The following is a 21,377-nucleotide window of genomic DNA, read 5'->3' as shown; positions in this document are numbered from 1 at the left end:
TTTTTTTTCATTTTTGAACATTTAATAACAGGTTTTTGCATATACCAATTTTAGATTTGATTTGAATTATATTACAAGTAACATTCATTCGTTTTCTTAGTAATGCTACTTATTTTGAAATCACCACTGCCGCTGTGAGTGAGTGGGAACTTTAGGTACAGCACTCCCCCCTAGTGGGTAAAACCAGACCGTCCTGGTTTTGCAGGACCTGCTGCAACCTGCTCATCAGTACTGTCTGGAAAGGAAAGCTTTGCTTTTCCTTCAAGTATCCTGAAGCCTCTGTGTCGATATTATCTTTTTATGGCTTGTTATTTACTTAGGGTATCTTGGGTTTGTTCTGAATTATAACGGGAAGGAGAGAGGGACTCTCACAGTGTGTATGCAAGGCTCAGGTTCAGTTCCTCCTTGATTCAGAGCAGTAATTCCCTCCATGCCCTAGGAATTCTTCTGATGAAAGTGTCACCAAAACTAGCAATTTCTGCTTCAAATACTTTAGTTCCACAAAACACTTTGGAAGCTAAAAGTATTTTTTCAAAAACTCAAAAGGAGACTGAGCATCTCATGAAGATCAGGTTCACTGGAGATCACCATCAGGCTCCTGGCTCAGCAGCTCATCTAAACCCACCCAAAATCCTTACGCACTGGTATTTTCTCATCCAAAATTAAGCCTTGTAATATTTCCCTGTTCTGCGAGCAAACAGCAGTGATGTTTAGGTATCAGGAAGCCATTATGATCAATAAAAAAAATCCCCTCCCCAAAGCTCATGTCTGCCCACATGTTACAATTCTGCTGTGCTGCAGCTGTAAGGGAGAACTGTTTCTAACACCCCCCCATCTCTTTTTTTTTTTTTTTCTCCTACATAATTGTGGTCATGTTTTTGATTAAGTTAAAATAGGATGTTGCACTTAGCTCCTCAACAGCTTCCTGAATTTTGTGATCTATCCCATCAATCGACAGAAATCAGAGCACTGTCTCCGCTAGTACCGCGTGCACTGAGTGCAAGACACGGATATTTGCATGAACCAATTTATCTCTAAAAAATATTTCTTGAGTGAAGCATAAATTGCATTCACCCTAATGTGCTGTGTAATGAATTGCATTTGAAATATGTTTATTTTTAGTAAACAAATGCTAATGGCAGCCTGCTGTTAAAAATAGACAGTAGAGTTGGCACAGAAATAAGGGCTGGGGAATCTTTCTTTCCCTCATCAGTGGAAATGCCCTCTGTGTAAGTCATCTGCAAAGAAAGCATGATGTCCCTATGGAAGTTAGTCCCTCCAGCTGCGGAAACTGCAAACAGCAAGTCACCACTTGTCACCTGAGCCCTGGCTTACAAATAGCCTCTGTGGTCCAGGCGCTGTTGTACCTCTTACAGGGACAATGGGTGCAAGGTGGAGACAGTGTCTTTTTCTTTTCCCCTCTTCCCTGTCAGATGCAATATGGGTTTTTAATGTAGCTGCAGCCATGCCGGGCTGCAGGGAGTGGGGACACTTTGTTGGAGAGACCACCATGGGTTCCCCCAGTATTGCCACCTCCTGCTCCTCCTCTCTCAGCAGCTGCTCCACTGGCCAACAGGTTTTTCCTAATGTCTGAGTGAAATATCCCTGGCTGCACTTTAAGCCCATTACTTGCCACCTCCTTAGAGAGAATGTTTTGTTCCCTTCCTTTTTGCACCAGCTTTTTTCATAGTTAAGAGTGTTATGTCTGATAAGTCTCCTTTCCTCTAGGCTAAACAGCTCAATTGCCCATTTTTTCTCTTACATTAAGATTTCCAAGGCTGCTGATCACTCTTGTTGCTCTGCTCTTGTCTTTCCCCAGTAGGTTCCCTGCTCTCTCGCAGTCTGGTGCCAAAAAGCCAACCATGCAGCCAAGGTCTTCTGAGTAGCCTGGTAGAGTCATTTCACACATCTTGCAGATAATATTCCTGCCTACACACCCTGGTTAGGAAACATTTGTCATTTTTCACAGCAGAAGGGCCTCATAGACTCATGCAGTCCACTTGTTCCTAACTTAAATTTTGTACAACTCCTTCTGTCCATGCACATATTGCTATTGAATTCTGTTCTGGTTTTTTTCAGGCCATTTATCTAATTCATTATAAATGTTGAATGCTCATTCTGTCCTACAACACACTTGCAGCCCCTCCTGGACTCCTGTGGCCTGCAAATGGAAGAGGATATCCTCTGTTCAATTATTCAAGTGGTTAATGAGCATATTTTAACAATATCAGACTTAAGACAGATTCCCATGAAACTGTAATAAATGTAGTCAGCTGGACAGTGAACCACTGATCACATTCTAAAAGTTCCACATTCCAAAAAGTTTTAAATTTATTTTCGTAGCAGTTTATCTAAATAGTGTCTTCATATTGTAGCCTCAATTATGAATACCAGAGACAAGACTTGCAGGGATGGTTCAAGTCTTTTAGTAGACTGGCTTATATAAGTCGAGAACAGATAAACTTCCAAGCTGCCCTGGGAATAGTTTTGTGGTGCATCATGGAGGAACTTCCCCATCCCTCCCAAGCCATACAGAGGACATGGCCTTCAGCTTCCAATAAAATGTTCTAATGCCCCTCTGCTCCTCCACAACATTCAGCCCGCCTGGAGCAGGACCCCAGCTCGGCACCTGTGGGCTGGTGGGTTTCCTGGGCATGGGAGTTCTGTAGAGCAGGAATCTCCCCTCAACTGCAGCAAAGACCATGGCAGAGTCCAAGACCTCCTGCTCTCAGGGCTGAAGGTCTGATGGTCTTTTTGCACTGGGCCTCTTCTTGCCTTGGATGATTTTGCATGCAAAGCACACAGTTACGCTGTTAGAAAGGGTGCTCACCACACTCCTTTCAGGAGGGATGATGTTAACTTTCCTGGGAGAGGTTTTCAGTCACGGACGGGTAAATGCTTTAGGAGTGAAGATGTGACATGGGTCTTCTCATACAGACTCAAGTCAGGAGACTGGCAGCTGCTGACATTTCACTGCAGAAGCACTGCGTTTTTTTCTGGGCCCCAAATTTGTATGAGACACAATCCCTGTAAAACAGAGATTACAAAGCTAATTTTTCACATTATTTTCCAGCATTCTGCTGCAAAGGTAGGTTCAAGTAGGGAAAAATCTCCTTCTTGCTGCCAAAAGATCCTACACACGGAGCTCTAGCCAACAAATGCTGCCTTCATTTGGCAAAAAAGGCCCTGTTTTCATGAAGGACCAGACAAGAAAGCCTGGGCTGAGCCTTTGCTAGTTGAAAATTACCTGAAAAGCCTGAAAATCAAAAGTTTAACCAAGAAAATTCCAAAATCCTGAAAATAATCCAGTAAATATGATTTATTTAGTACATAATCAAGAGAAGGTTCTTATCTTGGAAAAAAAAAAATCCCAGTGGGAATTCCTTGATAGATACACAGTGCTTCACATTATCACATGAATTTAGGCACTGAGTTGGCTCCACTGACTCAAAAAGGACCAGGAAGCTCCAAAAGGGTTTCCAGTTGATGTAGATTGCAATAGAAAACATGGCTGGGAGTCTAGATGAGAAGCACTAGTTTAAGAAAAGTGAAACTGATTTGTTATTTACAGGCTTTAGCATTTCCCAGGATCAAAACCATTACCTCATAATTCCAGACTGTAACCTAAATGGGGTTCTCACAATCAGAAGTCAGGAATCTCAATTAAGATTTACCCACAGTGACATGTGTTTCATTAGCAGGTAACATGAAGAATCAATATTTTATGACCTGCCACATCTTTGAGTCATCTGTCATGTTTTATCCTTAGATGTTGAAGTAATTTGACAGCTCTAGAGTAGAAGGAAGCAAAACAGAAAAGAAACTTTTGCTGGCGTCATACTTTCAGACAAATTTAACAGGTAATTGTCTACAACAAGCAATTAAAACACATTGGTCTCTTATTACAGAACAAATTCCATTCCCTGGGGCCTGAGGGAAATGCAGCTATTGCTGCCACTAAGCAATGTGTAGATGAATACTGATTTTGGCACTTTACATAACAGGGAAGCAGCAAGATCCACCTGCAAAGCCTCAACACTTTTTCTCTGCTGGGGTCCCACTGCTGAGTCCTCAGGTACCAGAGTCAGTAGGACCACAGACCTGTAAAGGGATACACTCATCTGGAAAATACTGTTTGTCTGTTGTCCAGGTAAAAGCACAACAAAAGAAGGAGATTAGATTATATAAAGAGGAGGGAAGGATGAAGACGAAATGTCTGGGCAGTTACCTACAGGTTTAGAAATGTCATGCATGCTCATGTTATTCCTTTTCCCAAGTTTCAACTTGAATCATGTTGCGCTTGAATCTCAGCTTTCAAAAAAAAACCCACCTTCTTTTGCTCATAATTGCAAAGAAAATTCCTAGCTCTCAGGGAATGTGAGGTAAATAGGAAAGAAATCAGACTATTCAGAAGCTCGTGACTGCACGTCTCCCTGGTTTGCCAAGGTTTGCGGTTCATTAAGGCTTTCTGGAAAACAAGGGCTTCATTTCATGAGCAGTGTTGACAGGATGGGTCTTTTTTCTCTTCTGGTGTGGAACGAAAAAGGAGACGTTTTCATTTTTATTTGGTTCTGTAGGTAGGTAGTGGAAAAGAGCCAGTTTACAAAGTAGCCAAGACCTTGTTTATCACAGCATTTTCTTTCATTTTCCACATCCCTCTACAATAACTGTTTTGATGTGATAAAAAATAGAAGCACCTGAGAAAACTTCAGTCTCAACAAATTGGTATTTTGCACTGAAAATCCCTTCAATATAAAGTTCCTATGGGCAATACCAGGAAAGCCAGGGAGAGTGAAGAAATCTGAATGACTGCATATTTTCCTGTCTCCAAGCAATTTATAATCTGAGACTTTTCTAGTAATGGATTTTGTGAAACACCTTGGAGACAAAAGAGGAGGGACACACAGTGCTGTGGGGGCTGCAGGAATGACCACCAAGCTCATCTCCAGGGTTTGGTGACCCACCACTTTGGGACCACCATGAGCCAGCCACCATTACCTAACTAGAACCACAGCTGATGCTTTCCATAGTGTTGCCCACATGGAGTGAACAAAGCGCTGCGGCGAGCGCTTGGTCCATGACACTGGGGGCTCAGCAGCGTGTCCCAGAGACAGCCCAAGATGGGTGCTAGGCCACCTGTCCCCAGTCAACGTTAGAGGGCCAGCACAGCAAACACCAAGTGCTGCAGCTCTGCACAGATGCCCCGTCAGGCATTTCAGAAAAGAAAGGAGATTTTTATATTTTTCCATGAGTTTCTGCTTAATTTTAAATTCGCCAGGACTGAAGAAGGAGCTTGGCTCACCCCAGCTATTGGGACTTTGCTGCCGGCGATCCCCTGTCCCATGATCTCAGAAACCCAGGCTAACTTTGCCCTTCCCCAGGGCTGGGTTGATCTGAGACAATGTGACCGCTAGAAAAGGATTCCAAATGAGGAGATGTTTCAGTGTCTGAAGCAATGAAATATTTAATCCCTGCTCTCTCTGGGATATTCATCATCACAGATTTACTTATCTGCTGCTCACTGACAGCAGCGACTGACAAGGACGATGACAGCTGACATACATTAACCCAGCCGCACAACACAAGCTATCACTCCAGAGCAGAAATCCATCATTATTATTTAACACCGAAGAGGTGTCTCAGTTGGTGCTGGATACTAAGTGCAGGTGGCACCTGCACTGAAAAGTCATCACCGTTGGGGTCTGTTGGAGGTGAGGGGCTGTTGGCACAACCCTGAGCCCCAGTAGCCCCAGCATGGCCAGCAGCAGTGGCACTGGTCCCCAAGTGGCCCAGCACTGAGGGCACAAACAGGGTCTCCCATGCTCCCACCGCTGACCTAGCCCACAGTGCTGGCTACAAGGCCATACCCTGGTGGAGGAAAATGAGTGGGAAGGATGGACAAAAATCACTTCTTTGGCGGTAGAAGGGTAGAAACCTTAATTATAGCTTTGCTAGAGCTACACAGCAGGACAGTGCATTAACCCCCCACTTAAGGCTGTAGGTGGAGCACCAGGCATTACTGCACAGCTCCTTGGGGAGTGATGCTGGGGATGCAACAGGCTTGTGGTTAAAGATACTGAAACTGCTCATTAAGCTGTACTTTGATGGCTGTTACACTGGGTTCCTCTCTGGAAATTGTTCCTTATTGCTGTGAGAAAATTCAACTCATATTCGCAGGAGTCCTGACATTATTGCTCTTACAATGTCATTTGCACTTGTCATTTCTTTGGGTCCTGAGTGAAGCACAGGTAATACTCTGCATGGTGTCTGTTGACAGCTTGTCAGAGCCTGGAGGAAGAGCAGGGAAGGGTGGCTGAGGTGGGGCTGAATTGTCTTCTGGAGGCTCTCATCTCTGTACTTGCCATACTGTTACCTGAACATGTGGTGTTGACAAGATACCTCACTTCAAGATGGCTGAGGTGAGATTGACTTCATCCTCATACTTGTCCCGTAAGTGTGGCTTGTGCCCAGAGAGGCTGTGGGGAGAAAACAGCACACACTTGTTTATAATGGTTACAATCAAGATCCAACCTGAAATCTTTGAAATATTTTTATTTACTGTGAGAAACAGAATATTCTGTTGCCATATCACAGCCTCCCAAAGGTGATGGGGACACAAAGACTGTCCAGGAGAGGCAGCTGGCAAATATCAGCTATTCCATAGCAGGCAGATAAATCCACTGTAAGGAGCAGTTGTGGCTTGTGCAGACCAGGCTCCTTCTCTCTTTGTCTAAGTTTCCCCCCTTTTTACAGATGAGCTTAATTTCTGAGCAAATCTACATCAGTGTCTTTATCTGTTGGATTTTTCTGAACTATTACTGTCTCTGAGGAAGGGGTGAGTGAGTTTTGAGGAATCATGGTGAAATTGGGTTTCAGTCTGAGATGGTATGGTGGAGTTTTTCCCCTTTCCCATTAGTGTTTTCTGCCAGGCTGGCTGATTCTTGAGACCATCCTGCTGTCTCTCGCTGTGGCAATGGCATCCTTACGTAGAAAGATGGCATTTACACAAGAATTACTTAACAGTCATTGATGGGAATGGCTGAACTAATGGCAAATTGTCCACATGTGTGTGTGAATCAGGTGTAGGGAAGGAGGAAAGAAGCCTCCAGGGCCCCTAAGCCCTGGAGTCAATCTTACACTGTATGAAGTGTGATCCTTCCAGAGGGAATAATGTAGGATGTAAATACAGCACCATATGGATGATGCATTCGAGTGTTAGAGAAGGTTCCACTGCAGAGCAGGAGCTTGTAGAAAGACCTGCCTTTCAGACCACTGATGGTCTTTTCACTACCGCAAGAGATACCACAGGTTACAAGTGAAGTTCATATGGTTAAGGTTTCTGTATTCATCACGCCTTCATGTAGACAGGCCTCAAGGACAGGGCTAGAAAACACGGCTTCCCTCCAGTGACCATCTCCCGCAGAAGGGAGGAAGGCAACACTGGGAACGATGCTCTTTTCATTGTCCTCACCATTGCATATGTGCAGCAGTTGATAAGACTTGTATGCCTAAAACTGCAGGGCTGACTGGGTACTCCAGGTTGTCAACCTTCCTACTCCAAACCAGAGGAGAAGGAGGATGGTCAGGACCCCGTACCACACCCATCATTCAGGGCTATTGCAAACCAGCCTGCCTTCCTGCATTCTTTTCATCTGGCAGCTTCCTAACACAGCCCTCCCCTTCCTTCTCTGTGAAGGGTATTTTTCTCTGCACTGCCAATCACAGTCTGCCTTCTGTGCTGAAAGCTCTTCAGGGAAGGAATCTCCTCCTTTGCAAGATCGCACTTCACACTCCTACAGCAACTCATAAAAATGTTTAAGGGAATAATATAAACTAATAGTAATAATAAATCCTTATATTAATATATTGTCCAAAGCCCGTGTAAATCAGTTTTGCAGCGATCCTGCAGGGCAGCTGGAAAGGGAAGTTGACTGAAACGATGCTTTCAGGACCATGAGCATCCAACACACTCCTTGCTGCACATCAGACAGATTTCCATGATGGATGGTGGTCACAAAAACCTTGCCCTCTTCTTAGACCCTGGCTTTGCCACCTCCCATATCCAACTTCTGTTCTAGCTGAATATCACCTAACCCTATAGAGATATTTTCAGTAATTTTACCTGTTATCTCATGTTTTTGGAAATGATTGTGAGCTTTAGGCAAGATCCCAAATATTTCCTATTTGCCTAGAGAGCACATAGCCAGGTAATAACTGTTCCTGTGCTCAGGTAAGCTAACCATTAAGCCGCAGTTTTGAAACTTCGGACTAAAGCTTCTCAGGTCCTTATCTTTCTGTTTCCCATAAACATATAGCTTGGCACCTGGAACTGTCTCTGAGACAGAAATGGGATCAATGGTCACAGCTCATTAGCAGGTTTCGATTGAGACACAACATTACAGCAGCAAACCACTCCTAGAGGAGTTTGTGCTCATGGTGAAGGACCTACAGCCTTTCCTTGGGGAGCCCCGACCCCAGAGGTTCTCCAGCTGAAGCCCTCCAGCTGCAGGACCCTTCCCACCCACAGCGAGCCCCAGCAGCCACAGCCCAACACACCCATCAAATGTTCTGTTCGCACCAGCATAAGTCCCTACATAGAGAAAGTTCAGAAAACTTTTGGAAAACCCTAGATGTGTTTTTGCACGACAGAGGAGCAGGTGGGGTGTGTGCTGTGCTCCCAGTTCACACAGCTTCGGTGCTGGCTGAAAAACAGAGAAATTCATTTCACACAAAGAAAAGAAAGTTTAATTTTTTTATTATTGTTCTGCAGCATTTAAGATTCACCAGCATTAATAATTTTACTGTTTTCTGAGACTCTTAAAATGAACCTTATATAGAAGTTTTAAGTATTATGTTACTATTAAAAATAAGGAAATTTCATCCACAAAAACATCATTTTAACATGCCAGAAAAGCCAAAGAACCATCGCAGCCTTGCTTCTTTCTGTTAGGAGGAAAAACGCATTATACGAATCAGGAAATCAACTGGAGAAACACAGTCTGTTAAAAAAAGAGCAGAGCCCCATGTCTTTCACACCAGTAAAAAAAAGCCCCATGGTAGTTTCCTTATGCAGAGATCCTGGCTGGCACCTTCAAGAATCTGCTTCAATATCTTGGCTTTCTCCCAGGGCCAAACTCCTACTCTCTCCCTGCTGCAGAGAAATGCAGGCTCAAACCAACCTGACGCCTCAGCATCACTTGAATTGGTGACCGGGTCTTCTCGAGCTGGGGCTTCTCAGAGCCTCCCAGCCCACACTGGCCCTGGGCACTGCCTCCTGCCCTTCCTGATGGCCAAGCATGGACAAGTAGAGCTCTGTGTCAATGTCAATATGATTTGCTTTCCCAGACCAAAGATGCACCAGTGTCAACTTTTAACATTACCCAGCACAAGAAAACACCTGGAAGATATAAAGCTAATAAAGCTAGATATAAACTGTTATTAGTAAAATGAAGAAAAAGAATAAAGAGTATATGATGACAATCCAAACATTTTCTGGCTCATCTGCCCAGGACCTTATCAAGGTACCTTCACTGACACGGCTGCATCCTCAGAAGGACACTCAGTAAACAAGGACAGATCAAAGTTCATAACAGTTTTTAAATAAAGATGATGCAGAGCTTTCTGAGTAGTCTGAGCACGCGGCTTGAAGGCTGGCAAAGCAAACAAAAATACCAATGGATCCTCTGGGTTCCAGGACAGAAACTGAAAAACAACTCCAGCAAATGTGCAGAATATAAAGAAAGTAAAATATTTTCTTATTAAATAGTTAAGGAACAGGAAGAGTTTAGGAATCACTGTTCAGGGACTCCTGTTTAGTGACAGCAATTTATTTGACCATCTGGGTAAAGAAAGACTGCAGCAAACCACACAGAGGAAATAAAAATTGATGAACAACAAATAACTGATTTTGCTTGACTCGAGCCTACAACTCTGCAGAGCAGGAAGCTACTTCACGTGAAAGAGGTTATTGATGAAGGCATTTCAGCCTCTCTCCAGTCCTTCCAACAACATACTAGATCTCCCGCGCCAGCAAACCTGTCTTGAGACGTGACTCCCATCCCAAACTCACCAGAAACATCACCAATTACAAAAGACAAATTCATGAGCTTTCTGGAAAAGAACCACCAGAGGAAGGAGCATCTCTGTGATGCTCCACAGTAAAAGAAAACTATTTATGAGAAAGAATAGGAGGCTTTTTGCTGTGTTTGTTCATTATGATAAAAATCCTCCTTTTCTCAACAGGCACAGAGCAAATATTGAAGCAGAGGAAAACGCTGCCCAGTGTTCAGCGGGGTCTGATCACTACATCTCAGTGTTTCGGTATCCACCTCAAGCGGACACACAACCTCCTCCCTTGTTCAGGGCACACTGTGCTGTGTGTGATGGTAGGAGAGGGGCGATCGTGCCTGCTCGGGAGGTGCCGCGGTGTAAAGCTGTGAGACCCAAATGCCGTTGGTAGCAAGGAGTGGGTGGCAGAGCCATCACCCAAGGGAGCCCTGTTCCCATCAGCCCAGACTGGTGCCGGTAGATGACAGGAATGACAGCTAGGACTTGCTCCATCCTTGGATAGGTCTCTCTTCCCTCTGCCTGTCGCTTTCCTCCTGTCTTTCTCATCAACACATACGCATATGTTGTGTTCTTGGAGCTGCACTCAAACCAGAGGAAAGCTGCTCAACCCAGGGATTAGGCAGGGTGGCAGGGAAGCTTGGAGCCCATCCATATTCAGGGTTTCAGATCCTGTCACTGCCACTGGGTTATATTTTGGTATAGTTGAAGGAGGATGCTTTGTAAATAAGAAAAGCATCAGGTTCTGATGAGGTGCCTTCTATAAGCTGCTCTAGCCCTGTTTCTCAGGATTTGCAGTCAAAATTCACCTGCTACCCCAGGGAAGGTCTCACTGACAAGAGCAGCACAGCTGACTGCCATACATAGCTTGGCTCCTGCCTTCCCACCAGTCTGGCCTGCTCCTTGGATCCCTACACCTAGACCAGCCCCTAGGCTGTTAAGCTTATCTCACTGAGCCCTCCTGGGCTGGGGGTGAAATCTTAGACCCACCTTCTGCAAAGCCATTTGCTCTCCCATGAAAGCTGTCCTGGAACACAGCTGCACACACCCTAACAGGACTGAAAATACCTGTCCTCAAGCTGTGCTCAGACAAGATATTTGACAGCCTGTTACAAGCAACTAAACCACAACTGCCTAATAAATTGCCATTTCAGGCTGAGGATTATTTTCTATGTGTGGGCAGGAGCTTCTCCCTTTGTGTCTCCATGCATGCTGTTAATCACTCTGTGCAGGATAATTATAATTCCAGGATTCACACACCTCACTTTGTCCATCTCAGACTTAGGCCTTCAGTGTCATCCAAGTCTGCAGTCACACAGGAGCCAACGGCACTGATCCGCCCTGGGAACCATCTCGAGATGAAGCGAATCACCCCTGGAGGGCCCTGTCCCTCTCCAAGGACTGCCCAGAGCCACACATCTGACTCTGAGAGAGCTGACGTTATGTGAGATCCATCTCCACGCTCACCTTCCATCTTTTCTCTCCTCCCAAAAAATCTCCTCACCTTTATCAAAATTTCCACCTGAAAGAGAAAAGGGACTTGAAGAAGTCAAGACAACAAATGGGTATACTGTCTTGACGCATCCTGGGCTCCAGACTTAATTTCCCAATACATCTCTCCTTTCATACTTTGGCAGAAGGTGGTCAGACTTAATTCTTCATCCTTCTTCATTCTTTTTTTTTTTTTTTTTTAATTAATTTGTCTTGACAACCACAATTTTCTCTGGAGATTTTTGCTTACTGTCATAACAGCTTCAAAAATGTTCTATCTGGAGAAATAAAACAACCCAGAAAATAATGTTCCCCTGCCGTGTTGCTCTTTTCCCTCCATAGCACACTGTCTACAACAAGCCTCTGAACTGACAGACATCGTCTCCTGCTGTGTGTCAGTCTCGACATATAGCAACAGAAAAAGGAAACAATGCAAGAATAAATTGGATTATAGAACTACAAGAAGTGGCAGGGAAGATCAGGACCTGGCCAGCAGGGCAGTCACTGGGCACATTAAGTGTGCAAGGAGTGTAGTTTTAGGTCTGGCAATGCACTGGTTTTTATTGTGAATGACAGTACATGAGTTGTTGATGGCAAAGGTCTGTACAGCTATATGTTATACACAGATACTCCATACACAGAAACCTGGTAAAATTGTTCTGACTGGATCCTTCAGCCATTTTTATGTTTCTTCTTGGGAAAGGGTGTCTAAAAAACAACATCATCTGTTCCGTGGTTACCTCAGACCATCATTGCCCCTGTGGCCCTGGCAGCATCCTTTCAGATGCTGGAAATGCCCTTGTGTGGCTATGAACTGAGCCTTCTGCCTGCAAAACAGCCTGGACCCTCCTTTCCACACACATTCAGAAAATTCTTGAATGCTCCTGAAACCATTTCCTACAGCCTTGGAAGCCCTTCCTGCAGCCTGTGCCCTGGGGCTCAGGTGCTGCCACTAACAGGGTGCACAAAATGCTGCCCAGCAGCAGTCAAATACCTTTCCCCTCAGTTGTGGTTTCGTAGGGCTTACATACCATATGGGTAAAAACCTTGCTGGTTTTTATGCGATTCGAGGAAACACGCTTCGGTAGCTCAGGTGTGGACGGGTTATTTATCATGTTTTGTTGAAAAGATACTGAACCGTCAGACACTGAAAGAGGGCTGCTAGCAAAATAATTGGGGAATTTCTGTCCATTCTTCCTTCCATCTCCATAGGGCAGCCTTGTTCCCTCCTCACTGTATCTAAACTGCCGTGCAGGGGTAGTAGGCACCAGAGAGCACAACTCATTCATCTCCTGGCCACACAGCTATCTCCAGGATGACCTGTGGGTAGCATCTCCAGAACACATGATAGAGTTTGGGCTTGGATCACTATCTGGTGCCTGGCTGTTTATTGAGAGCGCAGTATTTGCCAAGGGGAACTTCTCAGGGCAAGTCATAAACACCCCCCAGTGAGGCCATGGCAAAGGATGCTCAGTGCATCAAGGGGAAAAAGGCACCCACAGCACGTAGGCAAATGGGAACACACATTTAAAGACACCACTATTCCTCTCTCGTCACATGAAAACTGAAATCATTCTCTTGGGCCATCCAAATAGCTTTAGTTATGTGCTTTAAAGGGAGTATCTTCAAAGAAAGAAGATGGGACACCAGATGCCCCCTGCACCTGGGCATCTAGCTGCCTTTCTTGCCTTTTAGTTATACACATCTCTACATTTCCCAGGCCCTGAATGCATGTCACTATTTGGATTTTGGGGTGCAGTAGCTACAAGTGGAATTTTAATACGTTCAGCAGCGTACCAACCCTGATGTGAACAACAAAACTGTTTACCTGTGGTTACAAGGAGCTAACGCAGCCCATAAGCAGAAAGGCAAGAACTCATTAAAACGGAACTTGTCCAAATTTTTTTGTCCTACTACCCGGGCAGGAGCGTTATCTGAGGTGCCTCAGCACGTTTTCAATTGCAGACCTTGAGCAGCAATGTTTCTTTCCTCCTTCATCTCCTCCTGTACACCAAACACAGCACCAGCATTCAAGAGAGATAATGTTTCTCCGTAAGCTAGAGGAATGCAGTGGAAATCTCTGGTGATATATTAGCCCATGGGCTTCTGCCAGCTGATGTGGTCTTGGGACAGCACCGATTTTGGTGTCACCATGAATGCCAGTTGCTCTTTAGCTCAGTAATTGTGTTTGGGGGCAGAAATAAATTATTAACTCATGCAAAGGTGTTATTTTCTAGACACCAGTGAAATAAATGGCAGAGAAAATCATATAAATATGGCTGGTGGCAATTAATGGTGTAAAGTGTTAAGATTGTGGGAGAGAATATATATTCAGACCTAGAAGGTCTGCCTTTCTCTGTATATTTACTATACATCTGACTGCCTTTACAGTAACAGCATGTAAGGGGTTATCTGAAATTCGGTACGTGCTTTATACTTTGGCAAGGAGCAACCTCAAAGTGTCCTCATGGTTCATCTTCAAAACAAATAAATATTGGTGGTCTCCCTCTGAACACTAAACACTAGACAGTAAAATGCTGTAAATCCCTCCCACAGGACCGTACCCCAGCACTGCAGTCAACAGAAGTGACTGCCCTAATTAAGTGGGTTAAATATGAACAACAACCGTGTTGTCAGGGTGTCAGCCTAACAGCCTTTCAAGACTTTAAATAGAGAGTTTAACAGCAGAGCACCTAGGTGGTGAGGGTAATACGGCTTTCACAAAGACTGCTTTCATTAACTGATTTATAGGCAACAGCACTAGAAAAGAGTTGTAAGTAGCTCTAAGACAAGAAACTTCAAGGAGTCAGAAGCCTGTGATGTGATACAAAGCAGACTGAGGGATGCTGGATGTGAGTGACTTATTTCTGCTTTATCACTTGGGCATCTCTGGCATTTATTGAATTTAATTTCCATGTGCATAACACCTGTGTGTGAAATTTGTCAAAAGAACTAATGAAGGTTTTTGTATGTTACAACTGAAACGCTGAGTAGTGCTGGAGTAAGCACTGTTAAGGATTTGAATAACATAGGTACACAAAATTATGATTTAAAATAACGAAAGAAATGCCTCGTCTGATTCTATTGAGCTCAGATTGCTCCTAGGAGCATCAGGGCATGTGCTCATCACCATACAATTTCATCACCATACAGTTTTGGCTTTCCCTGGATTTCAGTTTCACCAGCTATGGATTGCTCAAGGTGCTCACAAAAACACACATCTCCCTTAGCAAATAAACAGATTGAAGGGTCAAGCACTTTTTTGTTCTTTTATTTAGTCGTGCCACTTACACATACTAATATTTACCTTATTAATTACATTAGTAACCATATTAATTAAATACACCAAAATTCCCAACTCAGACTATTTTAATAGGTGTTATTTATCACAAATATATCAATTTCTCATCCATTCTTCATTTTTTGCTACATGTTTTAAAGGGAGAAAGGAAGTTTGTGGAGCTATCAATGGCAAATTTTCTTTTACAATCGGAAGCTACCATCCCCACAGTAAACACTGTATTTTGTATTCATTTTCTGACAAAAACAAACCAGATCCATTTGTCTTCTGCATGGCCCTCCTTAGCTCACCTTATGCTTCTTGCATAGCTTATTTGCTATGTTCTAGTCTCAGCAACATCATTTCTAAGTGTCTTCTTTGTAGAATATATCTGGGCTACAGATATGTGCTGAATACATGTAAGCTATAACAAGTAAGGACTTTTCCTCCAAATCAGCTTTGCTTGAGAAATGTCATTTTGTTGGAAGCTGATGGGGGAAGCAGGCACCCAGGGTCCATGGCACAACAGTGTAGCCACAACGGGGCTCCTCGCTTTCCGGTTCCACCATCCCACGCTCCCAGGTCTGGGCATCCTACTCCAGGGCATCACTCTCCCTGGCATCTATGGTCAATTAGCAGCAGGTCAAGGTGACCATGAGAGTTGAGTCAAGGTGTGTGAGGAACTGGTGGGAAAGGGAGAAGGTGGCTGTTCCGTGTAACGTGGGGCAGAGATTAAGTATTTCAGCCATCTAACAGTAATACTTTTAAGAGTTTCTGATTCAGAAACTCTTAGTTCACTGTAATTTCATAATTGAATCCATTCTGTTTCTTTTATTTTCACAAAAATTGTGATTTCCCCCGAGCTCTGCATTCCAGCAGTCTCCTGCAGAGGCCCCGCATTCCAAGGAGGGCAGTGGGGTTGTGATGAAGGTGGCTGTCGTCACCCAGGCTGAGGGTGGGTAGGACCTCTGACCAGTAACCCTCCCACAGGAGGCAATGGGGTGGCTGCCTGCCTTATGACTTCACCCTTTGGGCCGAGTGATCCAGGAGAGTTTTTGCTAATGGTGACTTCGCAGAGCTGATTTAGCGCAAGAACCTTCTGTTCACTGCCAAACACTGGAGCAGCCACGTATTTATACCTGCATGTATGTGGGTATTTGCAAACGGATTTTCTAACCAAGCCCCTGTTCCCGTGCTCTGCTCCCCCCAGCGCTGGCGTTCGGGTGGTCCCCTCCAGCGAGGAAGAGCGTGAGCCTTCGTCACCCTGACTGATGGCAGTGCCACCGCAGCCCATGGCCACTCTCCTGTGCATGTCTCTCTCTTTACAGTGTATGGAAACTGGATGGGAGAGAATTGGTTTTTAAGAGAGAGTTTGGGCTCTGTCCTCATTGGGGTCTGCTCTCTCAAAACTTAACACAAGGTGTTACTTTACCTTGTTCGCAAATATGGATTGTGTGCTCAGGGGAGTGAAAGAAATTATTGAACCTGAGCAGAAATGTCAGGATTTTAACTCAATTCATGACAGTCATCTAGAAAATGTCATTCTTGCCCAATACACATTGTATCTTTATTTTCATGTTGTTCAAACTTTAGATGAAACAATCTCGTTATTTTGAGTTCCTGTATTGATTAGCTGATGAAAACTGATTTTTAAGAATCCCAGATTACAAGTCCTTGTTGTATCTGAAGATTAAACTTGTCATTTTTCATGATAAATGGAAATGCAAATACTGGAGTGTATTAGAATATTGATCAGATGCTTGCCCTGAGCCAAGCACAGCGTGAACATCTTTATATTTGCTGGCAATAAACCAGCTTCTCTCTTCTCTCTGTTTTGCACAGTCCTACTAAGCCAATCCTCACTAGAATGAGCACAAAACAAAACGAATAACAGCTTTTGTACATCAACATTAAAACTGGAAGAAGCTTGGGAAAGGGCCTCCGACAGAGAAGAACGCTGATGAGTGCAAACATGCTGGATGGGTAAGCGCCACCTTCTAAACATAGATCAGCCAGACGTGGAAGTGTTTTTCAGACGAGAAATGCAATCATGGATTACACACCAGCTCATTAGAAACTGTTGCTGAATACAGCATCCAGAAGACATGCATGAAAAGTCACATTTGGGGAATAAATTAAAAGGGGTGTAGTTGTTGCTAGATAAACATATGTAATATATATGCATTGAAGAGGTTTGTAAATGTCATTTTTTTTATTCGGACGGAAAGCAAAAAGCTTTAAAACCTTTCATAGTAGAGAGGCAGTTAACTCCAGACTACTCCTATCCCAGTAGCCAAGAAACTGATAGAACATCTCTCTTAAATTAGCATTTATAAATAGACTCTCTGAATGTTTCCATAACCTAGTGGGAAAAGCATAACTTTTACTGCTACATTGCTGCACTTCATTTACTTCACTGTATAATAAGTTGACTAAAACTGTAAAGCTTCTCAATTTTTACTGCATATGTGTTAAAATTAATCTATGTCTGTAACAAACTTAAGACTGAAACATTATTTCTGACCTATATTCTAGTTCTATGAAGCATATATACTATAAGGTATGTCTGACTGAATATCATACTACTATAATTTCCCAAGACACATAGAATTATTTCTATTTGAAGTGACAAAATAAAAGCACTTGATTTCTTTTTTTTTAATAGGAGAAAGTCATTTACCCCATAAATGTCATATACAGCTGCTCACTGCAAGGGCATTTCTATTGTTTTTGCTTGTTCTGCCACATCACTGCTGAGTGATGCTCTCTGGCCAATCGGGAGAGGTGATCTAATAATCTAACTAAAGGTCTCATAGCGAAAAGCCGGGACACCAAGTGCCAGGCACGGAGCAATGGAGGGAAGGGGGGACCCCCTGTGTTCTGCTCCTCTCCGATACCCCCCAGCATGCACACACCTTCTCCTGGCTTGGGACCGGGCAGGAGCACCCTAAATCCACCCCAAAATGAACACTGCAACGCTCATTTCTTCAGACTTTTTTAAGCCTGTTGATTCATTCTTTGGCTTTTGGGGGGAAATGGCTAAAATAATGATTCATGGCTAGTATTGATCCCAAATAACACAATACACTGAAAACAGGAGTAAAACATGAGTTTAAACCATTTTTACAGCTATTGGCTGCACAACATAAATTGTTCCAGAATTTAGTGCATGAATCTCAGAAAATTTATTTTATTTTTGAATGAAAAATTATCTTTAAGTAATCAATCAATAAATGCAGGGAATTAGATCACTCTCAGTCTGAGTACCAGTGTGGCGCTGCTTGTCTTAGAGGCAACGCGGATGTGAATGTCTGCCAATCAAATTTATGTGTGAATATGCGCAGCATTTTTTAAAATACATGTTGTTTCAATCCAAATCTGCACTTGTACCTGTGTGTAGGAGACTCTCCTGACTCCTACAGGACCAGCATTAGAACTGGTCAAAAACCCCATGCAAATCAATTGATGTATTCCCAATAAACATATTCCCAGTACCTGCTACTTACCTGAAGGGGATGGAAGGTAAAAATCAAGTAGTTTACACATGAGGCTGCATAAATTCAATAAGGTCCTGCTTCAGACAGGTTTTTAAATCTGTGGTTCATCCAACCAGCATCAGCTGGAGAACGCACATCCCTCAGGCCCGATGCATTCAGGAGTCTCTGTTAAACGGTGTCTTGGTGAAGCCCATCAGCATTCCCTGCTCTCCTGGCTCGCAGCCACACTCTCACCTCAGAACACTGCTAAAGGGTTTGCCATCTGGGTGTGCAATCGTATCACCATCTTCATTCACTCCTTAGCTTTACCTCCATCCCACATTATTGCAGTCATGGCACCTTTGCTGTGACAGAAATCATGGAAACAGGGTTTCTCTGTATTATATCGTTTTGTTATGGACTACTAAGTTTTGCATCGTGGCAGCTGTGTAATGTGAAAGCCCTTTCTAAATGTATGCAAAGATTGCAAAAAAAAGTGTCACCACAAGACCTTGCGACCCTGCCAGGGCAGCTCAGTGAATATGTACCATTTCATACGCAGTCAGAAAGGCAGACGTACCAGGTTGTACAGCACTAAATGTTGACTCGGTATGAATAATATGTTTTATCTTCTTAAATGTTACCGCCTTCCCATCCCACTCCATTGTAACTTGTCCACTGTATTTTTTTTTAAGTCAACAAACTGTAAAGAAAACTGTTGAAATACCTGATTTTCTGTAAAAAGTAATAACAACAATAATTTTTGTTACTTTAAAGTATGCTTGGTATTAAAGTACCTAATAAAGTTCAACAATGAATTTTGTAGCATACTAAAATAAAGAGTGGTAGTGCTTTTCTTCAGCTCATCTGTGGCAACAGCTGCTGTCATTGGGATTACTGTCCTCCTCCTAAATGCAAGCCTGGCCCCCTCCTACACACCTGTACCTACACAGGTCCCTAAGGTATGTAAAGTCCAAGCAAAACTGGGTCCCTTAATGAGTGCAGGGATTTGTTTGCATGGGTCAAATTCACAGCATAAGAACCTTGTTTCTAAGTCATCTCCATCCTCTGGTACCTGACTATATGTATATGAGCAACAATATGAAGTCCCTGATTACTTTCTTTGGTATACAACTTAGTTTACAGTTAGAGAAAGGAGAGGGCAAATTATTTAAAAATTAATTACAGTTAAATAGAGAACTGCTAGGTTTGTAGGATGCTGAAGTCCTGTTTATTTTTATAGGCAACACATTTTTGTTGTTCCTAAATAGATTAGACATCTCAAACAAGTGATTTGGAGGACACAGAAATTTATTCCCCCTAATTTTGCTACATGAAGTTACAGTGGAGCTGTCAGGGGCTGTCACAGACGTACATCATCCCAGGGCTTGAACCAACAAGACGTGAGTACTTTCTCGTCAAACAGAGGCTGGATTTGCCTCCATGATGCTGATGCAGTGGTGTCTGCATTTGGAGACACCTAGAAATGATTGTGACTTGCATCTAATTATTCCCAAGCTCCCAGGCTCTGCCATATTTTGACTGCAGTAGCGGATCAGCTTCCCTCACACCATCCAGCTTCCCCTGGTTTAGGTGGGAACAGCTTTCTGTCCATTTTCTGTCTAGCAGCTTTCTGTCCAGCACCTTTCTGTCATTCTTCACTCTGCTAGTCTGATGTTCTTCAAGCATTTAAAAGTTTTAGTAGTCTCAGCTGATTCTCTGAGGATTTGAAATGGAATAAGAACTAGAAAATTTATAATAAATGTAAAAATATTTGTCCTGACTAGTTTACATACATTGAAAAGCCAGCCATATGATGAGTAGCTTCTGAAGTCGTGCCAGAAAGCAGCATATTTTTTTTCCTGTGTGCTAAAGTCTAGGGGTTTACACATTTGTCCTTTGCAAGGAGCCCTGCAGAGAAGGGAAGGGCTTTGCCTGCTCTTGGAGCAGCTGGCAGTACCTGCACACATTAGCCGTACTTGCAGCCATTCCACCTTGGTCTGTGATCCTTATTGGCTTATATCAATATTTTGAAAAGACACTTTTATGGAAGACCCAAAATTCTGCAGGAAGTAGAATATGTAATTTAGAAATTCATGCTCTTCCCTTTACATCAAACAATGGTAAGTCTCATGCTGCAGAAAGCACAAAGCCAAGGCTTGCAGTGATCAGATACTGCCGTGATGCTTTCTTTTACCCATCTGTTTCTCTTAAATTTTTGCTTACTTGTTACTTCTTACTGCCTTCTGAAATGCCTTTTGCATTTTTAAAAGTAGACTGATATATCCTTCCCTTCTTCCAGAGAGTCTCGTAACACCACTGTGGGCAGTTACGTAGCTTTTCCACTTCACGAAGTGACGAGGGAAGTATTGCCTGTACAAGAGACAAATTTCTGGGGAATAAAGTATGAGCAGGCACATTGTGCTCAAGTTGCACAAGGAGTTGTGGCCCCTAATTGCCTACGAGGCATTGAAAAGCTCCTGTCCTCTTGGAGCGGGTCCAATAGCTGCTGAAAAACACTTCACAAGACCACTGGTGCAAGACTGGCCTGTGGGTCTGAACATCAGCTCAGCCACCAGGGAAAACAGCCTGGCAGGAAAGAGCTTCACAGAGCTGGGAGCTGCGGCTGAATTTACCTCCACAAACCAGCTTTATCGTAACACTGTAGATTATTACTTCCAATTTTGGCAAGTGCAAGTTAGCGTCGTATTAGCCTAGTACAGCTGTAAGAATTATTGATAAATAGTATTATTTATGCATTAATAAATGTTAATAATAATTATTAATCTATTATCTTGCTATTTCTTAGGGGGAACAAAATGAAGTAAAGATTGACAAAATCCTGTACACCAGAGTGATGTCCCTTTGATATCATTACCACATATTTTAAAAAAAAATCCACAGTTCAGCAGCAGAAGATACCTTAGAATATCAGTTACATTAACAGTTACACTGAATCAGGATTTCCCCATTCAGTCTTAGCACAGCAAGGTAGGAGTTCTGCTCTGGTTTCAATGTGTACAGAAGAAAAGTCTGACAGAGAGACCAGGCACCTCATTACATGC

At 43.3% G+C, this 21,377-nt stretch overlaps 1 protein-coding gene across 3 annotated transcripts in view; it reads left to right on the top strand.

Moving 5' to 3' along the window:
* LHFPL3 (LHFPL tetraspan subfamily member 3) overlaps positions 1 to 19,152 on the top strand; it is a 250,195-nt gene extending 231,043 nt beyond the window's left edge. For all 3 annotated transcript variants that reach the window (XM_065049085.1, XM_065049083.1, XM_065049084.1), the window contains one exon: positions 16,679 to 19,152. Coding sequence is in view for 1 of the 3 variants with exons in the window: in XM_065049083.1 (XP_064905155.1) it covers positions 16,679 to 16,707 (29 nt within the window). In the remaining 2 variants the exon portion in view is untranslated. The remainder of the gene's footprint in view (positions 1 to 16,678) is intronic.
* The last annotated feature ends 2,225 nt before the right edge of the window (positions 19,153 to 21,377 follow it).

Source organism: Columba livia, chromosome 1, assembly GCF_036013475.1.
Source record: "Columba livia isolate bColLiv1 breed racing homer chromosome 1, bColLiv1.pat.W.v2, whole genome shotgun sequence".
NCBI lineage: Eukaryota > Metazoa > Chordata > Aves > Columbiformes > Columbidae > Columba > Columba livia.
This window is presented reverse-complemented; position numbering and strand designations above follow the sequence as displayed.